This window comes from Heteronotia binoei, chromosome 6, assembly GCF_032191835.1.
Source record: "Heteronotia binoei isolate CCM8104 ecotype False Entrance Well chromosome 6, APGP_CSIRO_Hbin_v1, whole genome shotgun sequence".
NCBI classification, from domain to species: Eukaryota; Metazoa; Chordata; class Lepidosauria; order Squamata; family Gekkonidae; genus Heteronotia; species Heteronotia binoei.
In genome coordinates, this window is record NC_083228.1 from 109,247,376 (window position 1) to 109,269,290 (window position 21,915).

General features: G+C 44.7%; 1 protein-coding gene across 1 annotated transcript in view; it reads right to left on the reverse strand.

The window, feature by feature from the left end:
• Positions 1–4,326, reverse strand: part of ERICH6 (glutamate rich 6) — a 42,411-nt gene extending 38,085 nt beyond the window's left edge. The window contains exons 1-2 of the mRNA XM_060242343.1: positions 4,131–4,326; positions 2,244–2,298 (exon numbers count right to left, since the gene is read on the reverse strand). Of these exons, the coding sequence (XP_060098326.1) occupies positions 2,244–2,298; positions 4,131–4,185 (110 nt within the window). The 5' untranslated portion in view covers positions 4,186–4,326. The remainder of the gene's footprint in view (positions 1–2,243; positions 2,299–4,130) is intronic.
• Between the last annotated feature and the right edge of the window lie 17,589 nt (positions 4,327–21,915).

Genomic DNA, 21,915 nt, shown 5'->3' on the forward strand with positions numbered 1-21,915 from the left:
GAGAACTTCACAGTAGTTTGAGAAACATAGGTTTAAACTACCCGTCTGCCATGAAAGCTCACTAGCTGACCTTAGGCCATTCACATCCTTCCAGCCTAACTTACCACATAGAATTGTTGTAAAGTTAAAAAAGGAGATGGTGAGAATGGTGTAAGCTGCTTTAAAAAGGTAAAGGTAGTCCCCTGTGCAAGCACCAGTCATTTTTTACTCTGGGGTGACGTTGCTTTCACAATGTTTTCACAGCAGGAATGGTTTGCCATTCCTCACTTTGGAGAAAGGCAGGGTATGAATGAATTAAATAATCCTTGCGAGTCCCCTGCTTATAAATATATATAATTTATTTAGGCCAGCCAAAATAATACAAATCATGCAAGCATTTTTAATAAACCTGAATTCTCCTTAGAAAATAAAATGACTGAACTGAGGCTACAGTAATTTGGTCACATGATGAGAAGACTGGAAAAGTCACTGGAAAAGACAAGAATGCTTGGAAAAGTTGAAGGCAGCATGAAAAGAAGAAGCCCCAACATGAGATAGATTGACTCAACTCAGGTTTGTTACTGTCTGTCATCATTTAGAAGGTCAACTGAGGATCTTAAATGACAGACCTCGCCTTGGCTTGGCCAAGAGCAGAGCATTTACTATCTCTTATGCTATGTACTAAGAGCCTCATGATGTAGAGTGGTAAGTTGTAGTACTACAGTCCAAGCTTTGCTCACAACCTGAGTTCAATCCCAGCAGAAGCTGGATTCAGGTAGCCAGTTCAAGGTTGACTCAGCCTTCCATTCTTCTGAGGTCGGTAAAATGAGTACCCAGCTTGCTGGGGGGAAAGTGTAGATGACCGGGGAAGGCAATGGCAAACCATCCCATAAAAGTCTGCCATGAAAATGTTCTGATGTGACGTCACCCCATGGGTCGGTAACAACCCAGTGCTTGCACAGGGGGTTATCTTTACCTTTTTATACTATGTGCTATTGGGACACTATTGTCTGAATACCATCTTGTTAGAGTGATAGTTATACAAATGTTAATGTTTTATTGTTATAATCTAATGTTGTAACCTGCCCTGAGCCTGTATGTGGAAAGCGTGGCATAGAAATTGAATAAAATAAATAAATAAAATCAAGGAAGCCTTGGCCCTCAGTTTGCAAGCCCAAAGAATGGCTGTTAACAATAGGGCACTTTGGAGAACATTCATTCATAGGATCACCATAAGCTGGAAATGACTTGATGGCACTTGATAGCTAAACTTGAATTGTGTTGTTAGCCGCCCTGAGCCTGCCCCGGCGGGGAGGGCGGGATATAAATAAAATTTTGTTGTTGTTGTTGTTAACAAACACATGAAAGCTTTCGAGTTCTTCAGAACTGTTTACTAGAATGCATATATAAAGCAAAAATGGGGAGAGACAGGGAAAAATAAGATTTTCAGGCTGATCTTGAGGCTCCTTGTAAAATCCTAAGCAGATTTGCACAAAGTAGTATTGAGTGGAGATGGTATCAGTGATCTAGTAGAAGGAAAAAGGGGAAATGGCAGCCTCGTGTGTATGTGCATATCAGGTATTGAAACAGTGTTGTTGTTTTCTTTTACCCTTCTATTTCAAACATCCCTCCTAATAAAGAGTTCTGGAGGACTTGACAGTTTGCACACTATTTTGTTTCATTTTGGTTGGACCTAATAAAAGGCTTCAGGTTGAGATTTCTTCAGACCAACATAGCACTCTGCAATCTCTGGAAATATAGACGACTGTTTACAACACTGCACAAAATGCAGTACAAGCTCTGCCTATGTAAAAATTGTTGTGCTCAATCAGACCAGATAAGTATTTAGCAGGTACGTATTTTGTCTAAGCAGCCAATCAGCTTGATCCAGAAAACTTACTAAGAAGGCATGGGGTAAACAACCATTTTTGTAATTTAACCTCAGCATTTATAGATTACAGGTTTGTTGTTACTAAACAAGGAGGTTCCATTTTTGGTTGTTAAACACATAGGCTTGCTCTCTATCTTTAAAGCCTTCTGAGCACATGGCCATCATGGGCAATTAATTATGTAAGTTAATAATGTGTTATATGAAGAGTACTTTCTTTCATTAGTCCTGAACCTCCTGTTGCCAGTTATTGTGAGTGGATGGGTCTTGAATGAATAGTCAGTCTCCAGTGATACACTGCAGGATTCCTGCAACAATGGGACAAACAATGACACTGAAGTAGTGAAGAAAATAAGAGCTTTACCATTTGACTTACCCACTAGAAATATCAGTTGCTGGAGCTGAATATCCTTGCTCAAAATCTTCACTCTCTGTTAAACACAAAAAGTTGTAGGCAAGGTGGCTTGAAATAACTTACTAATTGTGTCTATATAAAAACAATATGGTGTAGTGATTAAAATGTCAGATTAGGATCCAGGAGACCTGGGTTTGAATCCCCACTCTTTCATGGAAGCTAACAGGGTGACCTTGGGCCTAGCCTACCTCACAGGGTTGTTGTGAGGATAAAACAGAGGAGTGGAAACCTATGTAAGCCACTTTAGGTCTCCACTGGGAAGAAAGGTGGGGCATAAGTGAAATAGAAATACAACAAATGTATCTATGTATAGTTTTCAACACTTTGGTGATACAGTTTAAAGTAAAACACACATGCTTGGCAGAATATCGGCTCTACTTCAGCTAAAGTCAGCCATGGTGGCAACCACAGTTCTGTGCACACTTGAAGCTAGCTCTGAATTCAACAGTTCAGTTTAGGAAGATTTTAATCAATTTAAGTCAATTTAGAAGCACAGAGAGTCACTGCTGATTTTAGTTGGTCATTCAATGGTAAGGAAACAAAAACAGCACCACCACCATTTCAATAACAGAAAAAGCAGAAAAGTTCATATGCTTGATCTCTCTTCTGCAAGCTTGCAGAATGCTTTTGCTTCGACATGTTATTTAGTTGGAACTCTTTATATCTGTAAGGTGTGTCCAGGGATGCTGTATTGTCCAAATCTACCAACATTCCACTAAACACTGTATTAAAATAGCTATCTTGCTACTAGAGACAATGAGAATCAGGCTGTGTCTTGATGGGGAATGGTGAGAGAACTCACAATTCACTTCTGTGATGCAAGCTCAGAACCTTAACCTGTGCACTCTGTAATGTGTGACTCGCCCATTCTGTACAACTTCCCTCACCCCCTGTGCCTTTCCACCAGAATGTCACAAGGATCCACTGATGCTATTATGCCTTTATTGAGTGGATGTGGCAGGAGGAACTTAAATTGCAAGCCTTTCAGAGGCAGTGACTGAAATGACTTGGAGGAAATTGCTGCAAGCCGCACTTAACCCCCAGGCATACAGTGGGACGAAAATATAAATCATAAATAAACCTGGCATGTGACGTCTTAGGGGTGGAACTGATCTTCGCTTCATCTTGACCCCCTCTCCCACCCCCCTTTGATCCTGATGACGCAGTGGAAAGGAAAAGGGGGAATTGCTCAACCGTTCATAGCGTCAGGGCGGCACCAGAGGGCAGCACGAAGTTGGGGCTCAGTTATGAGAACCGCCATAGCCGTCGGAAACACGGCAAAACTTACAAGAAGTACCACTGCGTTGCGTTTGCAAGAACCAGCTCGCCTCTTTGAACCACAGCGGATCGAAAATTGAGACTTCATAGGGCCCAACTGTGCTAACCCGGCATCTTGCGAGGGGCCTAAAGTTAGCTGAATTAAGCACTCCAGGAGAGGGTTGCCAGCTCCGGGTTGAGGAATACCTGAAGATTTGGGCGGTGGAGCCTGAGGAGGGCGGGGTTTGGGGAGGGACTTCAATGAGAATCGGATATGCCATAGCGTTCACCTTCCAAAGGGGCCATTTTCTCCAGGTGAACTAATCTTCGTCATAATGGGGGAGATGTCCAGCCACCCCCTGGAGTCTGGCAACCCTCCTCCAGTGCCCCTGCTGTCTCCTTGCGCCACGTGACATCACCGGATTCCGCGCACTTTTGATTCCCTCCCTAGAGCCTAGGCTGGCAGCTATCCTCTTGGGGCACTCAAAATGCACTGCACCCAAAATCTCACTGCCTCCTTCCCCCCAGGGCTTTTTCTTCCTTGTTTTCCAGCGGCATCGATGGTCCAGGGCAGAGACCCTCGAGCAGCACCTGGATCCTCGGCTCCATGGTCCTCCTTCCCTGCGTTTTCGGAAGCGCCTTCCATGATGCGGTGCACCTGACCGCTCCTCGCAAGCGCATCGCCGCGGAGGCAGCGGCCCCTTTAAGACTCCTTGGAGCGCTCGGAGAGGCGGTGTTCTGCGTCCTCTGTGACGTCCAACAATGTTTTGCGTTCTTGTCTCCGGGGAGACGCCGCCGCAGACTTCAGACGCTCGGAGCTGGAGGTAGCCTTTGCCAAGGCCCCGCCTCCTGCCGTCAAGGCGACAACGGTTGGGGCAGGTTTTCCTTTTTAATCCTGCTTTTTCTAGGCCTGACCTATTTGGAATCAAACTCGCTCCTCCTTTCTCTCTTGTTCATTTCTATTCTGTGCCTTTGAAACTCTGTCAGGAGGCGGAGTAAGTTGCTAGTTGCTTCCAAATAAACAGCGGTGGCTGGAAAGTCCAAATATATCGGTACTTTATGAGGCTGCCGACCTCCAGGTGGGCGCCTGAAGATCTGCTAAATTGATTGTCAAAAGACCAAGATCAGTTCCTCTAGTGAAAATGGCTGCTTTGGAGGCACTGTATCCTGTGAGGTCCCTGTCCTCCCCAGACTCCATCCCCCCGCCCCAATAAGGATTTCACAACCCAGAGCACACAACCATAGTAGTGCGTGTATCTTTTGGGAATTTGCAGACACCATATGCAGTGGTAATTTTTTAGTGTGCCGGGTGCAAGCTGTGGTCTCAAGGGACGCAGAGACCTATTCTTCCCACAGAAAGAGATGTGTATGTGGGCCTAGAAGGGCCAATATCAAAAGGTTATGCTCCGTTTTGGAAGAAAAACGAGTTAGAAGCTACGTCAACAAAGTTGCACAAATGAGCAAACTCCACGCAGCTTTAATTCTGCCACAGAAAATCCAGTGGAATACAAAATAAATGACAGTGGGTGTGTTGAAACGACCCCAATCTTGGGAACTGTTGTTGGGCTCATTAATGGAAGAAATTATTTAGCAGCATTACTTTACTCCTAGGGTAACCAACCTCCAGATGGAGGCTGGAGATTTCCTGGGATTACAGCCAGTGCTCCCTCTAAACTGGAGTCTTGTATGCAAAAATTCTTGAAGAGCTACTGGCATTAAAGTTGTGAATGAGCTATTTGAATACTGCATACATTAATTTCCTCTGGGACAATCCTTCCTGAGCTAAGACAATGCGTAAGCTGGAGGCTAAAAATCTGAGCTAGCTCACACTAACTCAGTTTAGAATGAATATTGATTACAACTGATCTGCAGGCAACAGAGAGAAGTTCTTCGGGAGAAAATGGCCACTCTGGAAGATGGACTCTCTGGCATTATATCCCACTGAAGTCCCTTAGAACATAACATAAGAGAAGCCATGTTGGATCAGGCCAATGGCCCATCCAGTCCAACACGCTGTGTCACACAATAATTTATGCAGTTGCTCAGCACTTTAATGCCACTAGCTCACAACTTTAATGCCAATAGCTCATAAAGCAGAATTTTTGCTCACAAGACTCTACAGCTTAGAGGGAACATTGGTACCAACCCTTTAATCATTTTCTTCCCAAACACTGCCCCTCTTCAGACTCCATCCCTAGAATCTCCAGGTGTTTCCTAACCGGGGTGCTGGCAGTGGCAACCCTATTCTGACTTTGCAAGGTTGTGCAGACATTCAAATGCATGATTGTAGGAATGTCACACGACTCAGCGTTGAGGATCTTGTACCAGTCTGTCTCTGTCTTGTCTGACAGTGGTCTCTTTATTTTACAATGGTCATTTTATTTTATACACTTGTCTTTACACACTCATTTAATAGAAGTATACAGAACAAGGAGACAGAAGTTTACCTTAGCTTCTTACCCCAAATGTGTATTCCAGGAATGAGGTGAAAGGGCAGAACATTCCGAGGCCCTCAGCATTCTTGCATAGGGCAAAGTACAAAAGGCTTAAGGCTGCCTTCTAAGTCTATAGATGAATTCAGGACAAGGTCGGTTTGCCAGACCGTTGACCCTTCCTTCACGTGATTCGTGCAGGGAATGGAACAGGAGCATGTCTGCTGGGCCCAACATCTATGAATTAGGTTAAAGACCCACATCTGGAGCAGTGCAAAATATAGGGCTCCAGATGCACATATCCCCACTTGTATCTTTGTATATCCATGATGCTGTTCCAAGCAAACTGATGTGCATCTTCCAGCCACATGGGATGGAGAAAGTAGAGAAAGAAGTACTTTTCTCCCTTTCTCACAATACAAGAACTCGTGGGCATCCAATGAAATTGCTGAGCAGTCAGGTTAAAACGGATAAAAGGAAGTACTTCTTCACCCAAAGGGTGATTAACATGTGGAATTCACTGCCACAGGAGGTGGTGGCGGCCACAAGCATAGCCACCTTCAAGAGGGGTTTAGATAAAAATATGGAGCAGAGGTCCATCAGTGGCTATTAGCCACAGTTTGTGTGTGTATTTTGCCACTGCGTGTCACAGAGTGTTGGACTGGATGGGCCATTGGCCTGATCCAACATGGCTTCTCTTATGTTCTTATGCAGAACATGCTATATTCAGAACAGCTCACGGAGCTCAATGTTGCTGATCAGCAGGTAGCATTTTTTTTTTAAGATGACTTTTGCACAAGCACAGAAGTGAGTGGACAATCCTGATATGACTGTGATCGCAAAACTGTGGTGTGACTGATCTCTTTGGGATATTTGTTCCTGTGCAAGTGGCTGGAGGATTTTAGTGTTAAGGCTAGGGTGGTGCCATGGTTGGAGTGTCTGACTAGGATCTGGGCGACCCAGGCTGGAATCTCCAGTCTGCCATGGAAGCTGACTGTGTAGTCCTGGGCCAGTCACACACTCTAATCTACCTCACATCACACAGTTATTGTGAGGAAAGAACAGAGGAGTGGAGAATGATGTAAGCCTCCACTAGGAAGAAAATAAAGAAATACCAATCAGTCCTGGATAAGGAAAATGACAGTAGGTGATGCTGTCTCTCTCGGCTTGACTTCGTGAACGAAGATTTAAGAAGGGTGCAGTAGTCCACGTCTGCTGCAGGCTTGCTGGTGGCTGACAAGACCAATGCGGGACAGGCAGATCCGGCCACAGTGGCTGCAGGGAAAAGTCTGATTTGGGGTTGGTGCTGTAGCAGTGCGATTCTTCCTCAATCTCCTTTTGTCCTCAAGACCAGCTATGCGTGCGTTCTCAAAGGAAGAGACAGCCTGGTGGATGGTATGCCTCCATGCTTTGCGATCTGAGGCTAGGTCAGACCACTGGTGATGGTTGATGCAACAGGTGCCAAGGGATTTCTTCAAGGAGTCCTTGTACCTCTTCTTTGGTGCCCCTCTATTTCGGTGGCCGGTGGAAAGTTCACCATACAGAGCAATCTGGGGAAGGCGGTGCTTTTCCATCCTAGAAATATGCCCTGCCCAGCGCAGCTGCGTCAACAGCAGTGCCTTGATGCTTGTAACCTCCGCCCTCTTGAGGACTTCAGTGTTGGTCACAAAGTCACTCCAGTGGATGTTGAGGATGGTGCGAAGGCAGCGCTGATGAAAGCGCTCAAGGAGTCGCAGGTGATGACGGTATAAAACCCACGATTTGGAGCCGTAGATGAGGGTTGTCATCACAACTGCTTTGTAAACATTGATCTTTGTGCCTTTTTTCAGATGCTTGTTGCTCCACACTCTTTTGTGCAGTCGGCCAAATGCACGGTTTGCCTTTGCCAGCCTGTTGTCAATCTCCTTGTCGATCTTGGCATCTGAGGAGATGATACACCCCAGGTAGCTGAACTGCTGGACTGTCTTCAGAACTGATTCACCCACAGTGATGCAGGGAGGGTGATAATCTTCCTGGGGTGCAGGCTGGTGGAGAACTTCTGTCTTCTTCAGACTAACTTCTAGGCTGAATAGCTTGGCAGCCTCTGCAAAGCAGGACGTCATATGCTGCAGAGCTGATACCGAGTGAGAGACAAGTGCAGCATCATCAGCAAACAGTAGCTCTCGGATAAGTTTTTCCATTGTCTTGGAGTGAGCCTTTAGTCGCCTCAGGTTGAACAGGCTGCCATCAGTGCAATAGCGGATGTAGACACCATCGTCATCATCTAGATCTACTGCGGCTCTTTGAAGCGTCATGCTAAAGAAGATCGTAAAGAGAGTTGGCGCGAGAACGCAGCCTTGCTTTACACCTGTGCCTATTGGGAAGGGCTCCGAGAGGTCATTGCAGTGTCTGACTTGGCCTCACTGGTCTTCATGTAGCTGGATGATCATGCTGAGGAACCTTGGGGGACATCCTAAACGTTCCAAGATTTGCCACAGGCCTTTCCTGCTAACGGTATCGAAAGCTTTGGTAAGGTCGACAAAAGTCACATATAGACCCTTGTTCTGTTCCCTGCATTTCTCTTGGAGCTGCCTGAGAACAAATACCATGTCGGTGCTCCTGTTAGCTCTGAAGCCGCACTGGCTCTCTGGGAGGAGTTCTTCTGCAATGGTGGGCACCAGTCTGTTCAGGAGTATTCTGGCAAGGATTTTGCCTGCGATGGAGAGCAGGGTTATCCCCCGGTAGTTGGAGCAGTCTGACTTTTCCCCTTTGTTCTTGTGTAGAGTGATGATGATTGCATCGCGAAAGTCCTGTGGTAGTTTGCCTTGTTCCCAGCAGGTGACAAGTACTTTGTGAAGTGTGCTATGTAGTACTGTGCCCCCATGCTTCCAGATCTCTGGTGGGATTCCATCAACTCCCGCTGCCTCTCATTGAGGTCCGTTTCCCTGAGGAAGGTAGTCTTCAAGAACATGGTGCTGGCTATACCCGCTACTGGTCGGGTAAGTCAAAGGCTGAGAGCCGCCTTTCTGGCGTTGGCTTCATGGTCAGGAACTCCATTGCCTCCAAACTCGAAAACCTGCCAACAGGTCACTCAGATCGCATCATGTCCATGCGCCTCCCACTTCAAAACAAGCAGCATGCAACACTCTTCAGTGTGTATGCCCCAACCCTTCAAGCAGATCCTGCAGAAAAGAACAAGTTCTATGCTGATCTACGCTACCTCGTACGGAAGACCCCTACAGAGGACAAGGTGATCATCCTTGGCGACTTCAATGCCAGAGTAGGTAAAGACTCGGAAGCCTGGAAAGGAGTACTTGGCAAACACGGCATTGGCAACTGCAATGATAACGGGCGCCTCCTGCTAGAATTCTGCACGGAGCACCAGCTCACCATCACCAACACTATCTTTCAGCAGAAGAACAGCCTGAAGACAACCTGGATGCACCCACAGTCCAAGCACTGGCACCTTATCGACTACATTCTGGTGTGCCAGAGAGACCTTCGAGATGTCTTGTACGCTGCAATCTCCGTCTTCACTTTAAACCCACACCCAGGAGAGGAGGTATCCCTCGGAGGAAGCTTCAGGTTGGCAGCCTTCAGTCAGCCGAAGTTAAAGCTGTCTTCCAGGCAAAACTCCAGTCAAGAATTGAGGACCCCAGTTGCCCCACAGACCCTTCTCCAGAAGCACTCTGGGAACACCTACAAACTACCATCCTGTCGATCTCTGAAGAAGTCCTCGGGTTCTCCACAAGGAAGAACAAGGACTGGTTTGACGAGAACAATCAAGAGATCCAAGAATTACTAGCGAAAAAGAGATCTGCCTACGAAGCACATCTTGCTCAGCCCTCCTGTCCCGGGAAAAAAGCAATCTTTCGCACTGCATGTAGCAACCTCCAGCGCAAGCTTCGAGACATTCAGAACGAGTGGTGGACCAAGCTTGTAGAGAGAACCCAGCTGTGTGCAGACACTGGTGATTTAAGAGGGTTCTACGAAGCCCTGAAGGCAGTATATGGCCCATCATATCAGGCTCAGAGTCCCTTGCGTAGTGCAGACGGCCAAGTGCTCCTCACAGACAAGGCATCCATACTGAACCGGTGGTCGGAGTATTTTCAGGTTCTCTTCAGTGCCAACCGCGTAGTTCAAGATCCAGCAATCCACCTCACCCCACTTCAACCAGTGAAAACAGAGTTGGATGAGATCCCCACCCTAGAAGAGACTGTTAAAGCCATCAAGCAACTGAAAAGTGGCAAGGTGATGCTGTAATCCTTGCTTATAATGTCTTTGAAAAATCAAATGTAACCTGTTGGCAGTGCTTGCTTTCTCTTGTTTGCAAATGCAAGCATGGTTCCATCTCTACAGCAAGCCAGCACTGATGAGCACAGAGGCAGTCAGCCAACCACTGCTGTTGGCTCATAGCTCACTTTTGGCACATGCTTCCTTGCCCATTCAGTTCAAGGTGGCCATGGCAACTACAGTTCCCATAAATCTTGGCAGGAGATTGGGCTGGGAATAATAATTTATAGGAAAGATGATCCCTGGTCCTTCATTTAAAGTCCTGCAGCAGGTTACTTTCTCTCTTTTGAACAGCCGGCTCTGTGTCTTGTTGGGAAGAAATATCTGGTGGGACTCAGGCAGCTGTGTGCATGCATTTTATGAGTATCTCATTAAATATGTGGAAGTGCCCATGGAGGATTTTTTAAAAGTGTTCAACAGGAGCTCTGCCCAAAAAGAGTGTGCACATTGGGTTTGAACATGTCAGTGTCTGCAACATCATTGATTCCAGACTAAATTCAGAAGAACTTTTCATCCACCTCCATGGCAGATGTGTGCAGAAAGAGAACTTTGAATGCAGTTGTGGGTGTGTAAGAAACAGGGCCTTTTCAGTGGCTGCTCTTATGCTGTGGAATTCAGAAGGCACTGATGCAGCATGCTGATGTCTTTTGCTGGGAGCAGAGTTAAGACTGCTCTATATTGATAGTCCTTGTCCAAAATAGTGCATGTCTTAAGTTAGTGCATAAATTCATTTCTCTATGACGGGCCATTCATTTGTATTGGCTGGAGTTTTTTTTCAGCAATCTATGGCTCTATACTGCAATTTTTGCCTTATATTTCTTCTCTTGTTTTTTGCTTGGCAGGCGGCCATGTTTTATAAGCCACCTTGAGCTGAATGGGCAAGGTGGACTATAAATATTTTCTGTAAATACATTTATCAGATTTTGACTTGTTTGCCTAGGAGGATGATTGATTTGTAATTGCATCTCAGCTTTTCTGCACTTTGCAGCACAGGGGATGTCATCAGGGCTGCTAGTGCCCTGGTGGGGATGGGGATCTCCTCCCCCCCCCCACAGATCCCATTTTCTGTCAATGCCCCAAGCAATGGTGGGAGAAAAATAACTGCAATGGTCTTTGGGCCAGTAGTGTGATATTATCTCCAAGGAAAACCCTGAAGTGACATCAGACCTCTCTAGGAATTTGCAGAAACTCTATGGTAAAGCAGTAGTGTCCAGTGATTCTTCAAGATGACTGCTGCCGTAGTGTAAATCTGGTCTCATTTTAAGAGTTTTTAGCAATTCCTAGAGAAGCATGCTGTCACTTCTGGGTTCCCCTGAAAGTGCAGTCACACCATTGCTGACAACCTCCCCCCTTGTTCCTGCCCCCTGGTCTCTCACTAGTTGCCTTGCCATGCCTGGAAACCATATGTAGATCTGTGAGAGTGAACATGTCCGGTAGCAGAAGTTTCTCTGGTTCCATAGAAACACTTGCTTCTCATCAAAATGTACTTTTGAGCCAATGAGTTGTTACAAAATACAAACATGTATAACAGTACACATTAGAAAAGCTAAATACTGCACTGTTAAGACTATTACTGTGTTATTGTCATCATCATCATCATCATCATCATGCCTTTATACAAAATAAGAGGATTACCAAGTTATACAGAATAAAAATTATACTGTGTTATTGTATAACTAAACCATAAAAAAATGTTTAAGAATATCCCAAGTATGAAAACAATAAAAAATTTTGTGCAAAATGTTCACATATTTTAGCTGCACAACAAAAATCCCCACTCTATGAATAGAACATCAGCTCCACCCTGTTTGGTGAATGGAAATTTTTTGAATGATCAGAACTGTTGACATAGAAACATTTTGAAACTTTCCAAACAATTCCTTCGTATAAGCCCTGTGGGATACTACTATCCCTTTTTTATATCATTTGAGGAATCTATTCATTAAAGTAAAATTTAGCATGTGCATACATGAATGCAAATTTGGAATATAAAATTATGATCGCCACCATTTCATTACAGTGACTAAATAAACCGAGGGCTGCTTCTAACACAACTACATGAAAAAGACTACTTTTGTAGAAATGTCTGTGCAGGAAATACCATTAATTCCATCTCCAGGTCATCACATGTGATAAATATGCTTGTACCTTTCTTGCTAGACGAATGCATATCTGTCTTGCTTTGCTGAGCTAGAGTCTTTGCAAATTTACAAGTTGTCCCAGTGATAGCTGTTGACCTACCTCATCAGCAAATGAAGATGCTGGTATTTGAACTGGCTTAAATATGTAAAGTATTTGGATACTAAAAGAGGGTAAGCAAAGATGGACCTGGAATTATGATTAAACATTCTTTCCAAATGGAGGATCTGAGCCCCAGAACAGTTGCAGAATGGACTCTGAAGTTTGCCATATGATAAACACATCCCCACATTCATCATATTATTGAAGCCAGTTCCTTGCTTGCACATCTGTTGAACACATTTGAACAGACGTCAGCCTCAGGAGTCAGTTTGTTTTTCTTCTAAAGTATCTTGACTTTAATGAAGAAGTAAAATTTATTTCAAAAATGTATATGCCTCCTCTCCAGAGACCTGTAAAGTACTATACAACAAAAGCACAAAAACAACGTAAGAATTATCAATGTAAAGGAAGCCATAAAATCAAGCCAGGGATATAAAAACAACATAAAACATTCAGCAGCCTAAAATAATGTTTATAAAATAGTAATCAATCTAGAAACAAACAAACAAGGAAACCCTCAGTTAAAAGCCTAAACAAAAATAAATGCTTTGGTTGGTGCCTAAAGAAAGTAAGGTAGGAAGTACTCAAGCCTTAAGAGTGGAGGCATTCCAGAGGTGAGGGGCCACCACAGAAAATGTCCTGTCTCTCATGGAAACAGTTTGCTGAAGGCCCTGGAAGCATAGACAGCAAAATAAATAGTTTGGTTGGAGACACTGCAAAATGCTACTTCACACTTAGCAGACCCTCAGCAGCCTTGTATGGAGAAAGGGAGAACTCCCTCCCCTAATGTCTACTTAGATGAACATGGAAAGGTAGGATTTATTTGAAAAAAGTCCAACCTATATTTATGATTGACGTAAATGGTTTGTGACTGATTTGATTGTCTATTTAAAATAAACAACTGCTCACCAAGTAGGACAGCAGCACAATAAGAACAGGGGGAGCAGAGCTCAATCAGGCTGTGTGAGAATGAACATGTGTAAAAAGCCAATTGCATTGCATTGCATTGTATTGTTGGGAAGGAATAGGGTCCAGCAAACTGCTGAACACCCACATACTGGTTGGCAAGAAGATGAATAGTCCACCCCCAAATCTCCCTGTTTACAAGGGAGGAACAAGATGTGAGCTGATGGGTGTTTGAACTGGTGAGTGTTTGAATACCTCTGCAGACAAGCTGTGTGTGTGAAGTGCCCTCAAGTCACAGTGAACTTATGGTGACCCAACCGAGTTTTCGAGGCAAGTGACTAACAGAGGTGGTTTGCCATTGCCTTCCTCTGCAAAGCAACCCTGGAATTCCTTTGTGGTCTCCCAAGCACTAACCAGGACTGACCCTGGTTAGCTTCTGATGAGATCAGGCTAGACTGATGAATACTATTTTTAAACTATCTCTTTTTTTTTTGCCTTCGAGTTGCAGCCAACTTACGGTGACCCCATGGGGGTTTCAAGTCAATAAACATTCAGAGGTGGTTTGCCATTGGCTTCTCTACGTAACAACCCTGGACTTCCTTGGTGGTCTCCAATCCAAGTGTGGACCAGGGCCAACCCTGCTTATCTTCTGAGATCAGGCCTTGGCTATCCACTTCAGGGCTCGTGAACAAGTTATCACTTATTAAACACCATTAACCAAACTGTCATATCACGTTCATCATCACAACGCATTTCAAAAGCAGCCTTTCACACATTCAGCGGCCAGTCACCAAGGGCGATCAAATGATGTGCATTCAAGAGATCAAACAGACCTATGGTGAGAGATTTGCAAATGAGAAGGTTTTTAAGATGACTCAAAGAGAACGCAAACAAATCCTTAAATGGGGAAACCCAATGTGAACAGGGTACAGAAAGAGTTCAAGAATAGAGTTACTTTGCTCATCACAAAGCTTGAAGCTTCTGCTGGGGGAAATCCATTTAATGCCCTCAGTAGGACCTGGCAGCCTCTCTGCTTGCTCAGATGGTTCTCATTCTGGCCTGGAAACATCACTTAGGAAGTAATTGGCATTCTTGTCTTATGCCGTAGGTTGTGCTCAGTTATCCTCTGCATTGATATGGTCAAAAGGTGATGTTTGCCCATTGACACCTCCATGTTTGTCCCTCTAGCTCCCTTCATGAGAGAAATGCAAACACCATCCTGGGAAGTGACAGGGAAGAGCAGCTGCAGGCATTGCTGTGTTGGCATCCTTGCTTTCAATATCCTGGTGAGGTCACTTTTGGAATGTACAGTAGCTATTCTAAGGACAGTGTCACAATTTAAAGGCTCCTGAGCCAGTGTTACAATTTAAAGGCTCTCCAAGTTCTAGGAATCTTGCAGGCCTCATAGTCCAGTAAATCTACCCCAGGCAAATAATACACGCAAAAACAAATGAAAATACATGTCCCCAAAGGTTTCCTTCCTCCACAACTTGCATAGGCATTAACACTGCCATTTAATCTCTGCCACTGGAGTTGTACAAACGATTTGAAATAGTTCACAACTGAAAAAAATGGGCTCTTTTTAGTAAGTGTAGGCAGATTTCTCTCAGCTGCCCAATGCAATCAAATCAGAGGTGGTTTTACTAACTGCCATGCAGAAAAACAGGCTTATGTCTAAGTACAGGATTTGAAAACAGAAAAAAGGAAACCGAACTTTTAGTCAAATCTGACCTTGGTCCTTAGTTGCTGAACTCCTGTTGTGTACAACAAATGTCCAGAAATTGCAAAATCAGCCCATAAATCAGCCCAGAGCAGAGATGTGCAAATGTGGAATTCTCAAGATGTTGGGAAAGATCTAGGGAACTTTTCAACATCATATTCTTAACATTTTACTCATGGTGTATCTCTCCAGATGAACTGTCAGAAAAGCTTTCTATTCTCAGAGTGGCAAGTAAGTTATCATGGAAAGTAAACAACTGCACAAGAGCAGTCCAGTTCTACTACAAAGTAAAAATGCAAGAAGGACCAGGTGACAGGCTTAATCTTAATCATCACTTCTTATGGGGCTACTTTCTGTTTCTGGGACTCTGTTACTGATGTCACAATATTTGCATGTGAAATGCTTTGAATGCCACAGAGTACTCTAAAAATTTTAAGTATCATTATTCTCGAACAAGGGTAAGAGGCTCTTGCTAGAAGTTTTCAGCCTATGTGAGAACGTGAGGCCAGTGTAGCCATCTTAAGAAAGTTTGTTTCTAGCTACCTCCCATAATATGGCAGTCTGAATTTAGTATGTTGCTCTGAATTAGCTTTAGATTTAGGAGATTTGCTGTGTTGGTCTGCAATAGAAGAGCAGTAGCCCCCTAAAAATCAACAATGAGTTCTAGGGTATCTTTGACTCATGAAAGCTTTTACTCTGGAAATATTGTTAGTCTTCAAGGTGCTGCTGAATTTTAATCTTGCTCTGAATTAGATATTAGCAACTAGAATCCCCTTTTTATGGATTACTGATGAGTCTCCCTACTATGTGTTTTGGGGTATGGAAAACAGGTAAGAACAGGGCTTTTTTTGAGCAGGAACGCACAGGAATGCAGTTCCAGCTGACTTGGTGTCATAGTGTGTGGCCTAATATGCAAATGAGGTCCTTCTGGGCTTTTTCTACCAAAAAACCCTGTGCAAAATAATGGTGACATCTGGGGGTGTGGCCTAATGTGCAAATGAGTTCCTGTTGTTTTTTTCCTAAAAAAAAAAAGCCCTGGGTATAGCCTTTTTAAAAGGTGGCACAGACTTCCAATTGACAATATCAACTGTTATTGTTTGGCAAGTTCCAGCACAGCATGATTCAGGGAAACAAATGTATGGAATTTTTGTAAGTAATAACAGCAGATAGTCTTGGACTCCAGCATAGTAAAAGTGACAGGATATAAATGCTTGTGAGGGAACTATTACACAGAAGGATATTTAAACTAAATTTTTCATAAGAATAGTGCTAGGCATGTGGAAAGGACTAAACTGTTAGATTTTAGCATAAGAAGAACAAGAACAGGGCTGGGAGGAAATCAAAGAGGCACCTGCCTAACACAGGGAATCTCTCTCGGCTTGGCTTCGCGAACGAAGATTTAAGAAGGGTGCAATAGTCCACGTCTGCTGCAGGCTCGCTGGTGGCTGACAAGACCAATGCGGGACAGGCAGGTCCGGCCACAGTGGCTGCAGGGAAAAGTCTGATTTGGGGTTGGTGCTGTAGCAGTGCGATTCTTCCTCAATCTCCTCTTGGCCTCAAGACCAGCTATGCGTGCGTTCTCAAAAGAAGAGACAGCCTGGTGGAGGGTGTGCCTCCATGCTTTGCGATCTGAGGCTAGGTCAGACCACTGGTGATGGTTGATGCAACAGGTGCCAAGGGATTTCTTCAAGGAGTCCTTGTACCTCTTCTTTGGTGCCCCTCTATTTTGATGGCCGGTGGAGAGTTCGCCATACAGGGCAATCTTGGGAAGGCGGTGGTTTTCCATCCTAGAAATATGCCCTGCCCAGCGCAGCTGCGTCTTCAACAGTAGTGCCTCGATGCTGGTAACCTCCGCCCGCTTGAGAACTTCAGTGTTGGTCACAAAGTCACTCCAGTGGATGTTGAGGATGGTGCGAAGGCAGCGCTGATGAAAGCGCTCGAGGAGTCGCAGGTGATGACGGTATAAAACCCACGATTCGGAGCCGTAGATGAGGGTTGTCATCACAACCGCTTTGTAAACATTGATCTTTGTGCCTTTTTTCAGATGCTTGTTGCTCCACACTCTTTTGTGCAGTCGGCCAAAGGCACGGTTTGCCTTTGCCAGCCTGTTGTCAATCTCCTTGTCGATCTTAGCATCTGAGGAGATGATGCACCCCAGGTAGCTGAACTGCTGGGCTATCTTCAGAACTGATTCACCCACAGTGATGCAGGGAGGGTGATAATCTTCCTGGGGTGCAGGCTGGTGGAGAACTTCTGTCTTCTTCAGACTAACTTCTAGGCCGAATAGCTTGGCAGCCTCTGCAAAGCAGGACGTCATATGCTGCAGAGCTGATACCAAGTGGGAGACGAGTGCAGCATCATCAGCAAACAGTAGCTCTCGGATGAGTTTTTCCATTGTCTTGGAGTGGGCCTTTAGTCGCCTCAGGTTGAACAGGCTGCCATCGGTGCGATAGCGGATGTAGACACCATCGTCATCATCTAGATCTACTGCGGCTCTTTGAAGCATCATGCTAAAGAAGATCGTAAAGAGAGTTGGCGCGAGAACGCAGCCTTGCTTTACACCTGTGCCTATTGGGAAGGGCTCCGAGAGGTCGTTGCAGTGTCTGACTTGGCCTCGCTGGTCTTCGTGTAGCTGGATGATCATGCTGAGGAACCTTGGGGGACATCCTAAACGTTCCAAGATTTGCCACAGGCCTTTCCTGCTAACGGTATCGAAAGCTTTGGTAAGGTCGACAAAAGTCACATACAGAGCCTTGTTCTGTTCCCTGCATTTCTCTTGGAGCTGCCTGAGAACAAATACCATGTCAGTGGTGCTCCTGTTAGCTCTGAAGCCGCACTGGCTCTCTGGGAGGAGTTCTTCTGCAATGGCGGGCACCAGTCTGTTCAGGAGTATTCTGACAAGGATTTTGCCTGCGATGGAGAGCAGGGTTATCCCCCGGTAGTTGGAGCAAGACCAGGGAATAAGTGAATGATAATTGGAGAAGTTCTGCTGAGTCCTTCAAAAGCCACATTTTCCTTTCAGTGGCAAAGGTAGTCATAACCTTTCTGGGTAACATTTCAAGCACTCCAGAAATGGAAACATTACACAAAATGGAGGAAATCAAAAATACATAGCATCTGGGTTTGTGGGGTTCTGAGATTCTTTAGGCTGAAAGAGGACAGGGGGATGTCTGTACAGAGTAACACACCAAGAAAGATGAACAGCTGGAAATAGGCAACAGGGAGATAGTGTAACATTCTTCCAGCCACCTTTTGCACTTACAAATGCCAACTGGCTGAGAAGACATCTGGCAATGTCAAACAACAGTTGTTCTTCCTCTGCACTGGCAGCAATGTGAGACATCATTGACTAAAACCAATGAACATTCTGCCATCTGTAATATCTTATCAGTGTGCTTACTGGCAAATTGTCCTATTCAGGGGAAGGGGCACAACTATACAGGGCTCTGAAGCCTCACTTCCCTATTCAGGGAAATGCCACTCAGACATCCCCTTCCTTGAGTTTTTGAAATTTTACAACACATGCAGGTCAGTGTAAAGCCTGAGATTCTCAGGAGGCTGAATTTTATACCCACTATGAATTGTTGCATTTGCACTCTGCATCATGGAATATATGGAATATCATGGCTGGGTCCAGGAGGCATCTTCCATGGCTCCAAGGCTGGTAAAGGGTCCACCACCTCAGTTATACCACCGTTCTCACTTTGCATGGAGAACCCAAGAAGGGCAACATAACACTAGTCTGTGATCACACACCCTCATTACCTGGTTTAGGGAATGTTGTGCTCCAGTAGTGCCGATCAGGGCTTTTTTTGAGCAGGAACACAGTTCCAGCTGGCTTGGTATCAGGAGGTATGGTCTAATATGCAAATGAGTTCCTGCTGGGCTTTTTCTACAAAAGAAGCCCTGGTGCTGATAATCTTGTGGAAGATGCATAATGTAGCAAAGATTGCTGAACTGGATAAAATCAAAGGACGATAAAAAGTTTTCCATTTGTTCTGTCCAATTCCAAATGCTGCCCTTTCTTCCAAACATATTCAAATAGAATAATAGAATTGGAAGAGGCCATACAGACCATCGAGTCCAACTCCCTGCTCAATGCAGTATCAGGAGCATTGCTGACAAGTGTTCATCCAGCCGCAGCTTAAAGACTGGCAGTGAGCAGAAAGCTCACCACCTCCCTAGGTAGTTAATTCCACTGCTGAATGACTCTTACTGTAAAAAAGTTTTTTCCTAATATTCAGCTGGTACCTTCCCATACTTATTTTAATCCCATTACTGTGATTCCTCTCCTCTGCTGTCAGTGGGAACAGTTCCCTGGTCTCCTGTGAGTGAAAGTCCTTCAAATACTTAGAGAGAGCAATTGTGTCACCGCTTCAACCTCCTCTTCTCCAAACTGAACATTCCCAAGTCCCTCTGCCTTTCCTGATAAGGGCTCGGTCTCCACATCCCTGATCATCCCAGCCACTCCCCTCTGCACCTGCTCCATTCTGTCCACATCCTTCTTGAAGTGTTTAAAGAAAGGTAGCAGAGCAGGAGAGGGGGGGCAGGGGAAATTTCCAGCAGGTCAATATGGGCTGCTTGTGTATAGACCTATATATCAGATATATAGGTATAGACCTATATATCAGAACAGGGGAAGGAGCCATTCACCACATTAGCTGGCTAACTAGCCACAGTACAAGGTATAGACCAGGCGTGTCAAACATGTGGCTCATGATGTAGCCCAAGAGCCACAAGTTCAACATCCCTGGTCTATATCTTGTATTGTGGCTAGTTAGTTACAGGGCTAGTTAGCCAGCAGGGCTCAAATCTGTCCCCTGAGCAATTTCCTTCTCTTGCTTCCTTTTTGAAGGCTGCTGCTGCAGCTGCCCTGTAGCTTAATTTTCCCCAGCTCCCTCAGTTTCCCGCCTCTTGTATCCCTCCCATATCTCTCTCTTTCACACACACACACACACACACACACACACAGGCACCCAGCATACTCTGGGGCTGCTTCCTGCAGGATAAAGTCTCTCTCTTTCACACACATACAGAGAGAGAGAGAAGAGATTCTGCTTCCTTATCCAGGGCTGCTGCTCCTCTTTTGAGAAGAAAGGGAAAGGGAGGACAGAGAAAACAGCTTCAAGACCAACAATGTTTACTCCTTTGGAGGGAAGGTGGATTCTTCTGACAAGCACAATGCACATTTTGGCTTATTCTGAAAAACTGTTTTTTTGGTTTAAAATGATTTCTCTGTTCCTATCTGGATTTTTTTGCTTTCAAAAAGATCCTGATTAGGAATTTGAATACCTGGATTGGTCTTTATATCTTGGAAAGTGGCATGATTTCAGATGCCAAATGATAATAGCACACATTGGTAACAGAGAGGAAAACTAGCTCTCAGCTCAGTCCAGGAGAATGCATTGTCTTAAACTTCATTATGAATTGCAATTCAGCTTTCTTTCTAATCTCCCTCTGAAATTCCTTTGTAAGAGTGCTGCTACTCTTAGGTCAGCAACTGAAAGTTGCAGTTTCCAATGTCAGATTTATTTATTTATTTTGATTTATATCCTGCCCTTCCCACCGGAGCAGGCTCAGGGTGGCTCATAACAATAAAATGAAAACAATCAATTTAAAAATTGCATAGCACTAATATGACCATTTAAAATTCAATAATTAAAACAATCTGGTGCTGATATCATATGTAGTTGTTTCGTTTCTGATGGCTTCAGTATTCTTACATTTTCTCCCACATGTCCATGTATTCTTTGCATCCTCCTGGACCAAACTGAGACCTAGTTTCCAGTCTCATTACCAACACTGGTATCTCCACACCTACTACCCCTCTGCATGTCACACCTAATCCAACCAAGCCTGCTATTGCCATTTAACATCTGAAATCATCTTTATGAAGTTTATACCTTAAGTACCTTGTGTTATATTTTATGGCACACATGACCCAGCCTAACAAAGTGACATTTATTTCAGATCTGGCTTTCATAACAAATGAGTTGGACACCTCTGATATAGATATTGCAGGGCAGGCATTGGCCAGATGGAAACTTGGAGGCTGTTAATAATGTTTAACACTACATAGTGCTTTCAAGCATTCAACATTACCTAGTGCAATCGTTATAACAGCCCATTAAGTATTATTCATAAGTTGCAGATGGGGTGGTGGTATAGGCTGCTTAGTAAGTCCTTGGCACAGGCAAGATTCCAGTCAAGTACTTCCCAGTTCATAGCCCAGCCCCCAAGGACATGATGGCACACCAACAGCCAGGGCGGTCTAGCAGTTAGTGGGCTCGACTAGAACTGCAGAGATCCCGTCAATTAGGAAGGTCGCTTGGTGACTTTGAGCCAGTCACTACCTCTTGGCCTAACCTAACTCACAGGGCTGCTGGGAGGATAAAATGGAGGGAGAACCTTGTATTCTGAGCTGAGTATTTTCTAGGAATGCAATGCATACACAGAGACACTATTCTCTAGGGTTGCGGAAGGTGGTAAAATGGACTCCATTGTCATAGGAGGAAGATCATGGAGGTTCACATTTTGGAATATTCCTACATTAAAAATTCCCTGCAAACAAGGAAAAAAATCCCATCACAGTAAACAAATAGCAGGAAGAAGATTTCAGATTTATACCCCGCCCTTCTCTCTGAATCAGAGACTCAGAACGGCTTACAATCTTCTATATCTTCTCCTCCCACAACAGACACCCTATGAGGTGGGTGGGGCTGAGAGGGCTCTCACACCAGCTGCCCTTTGAAGGTCAACTCCTGCAATAGCTATGGCTTTCTCCTTGTTCTGCTAGTTTTCTGTC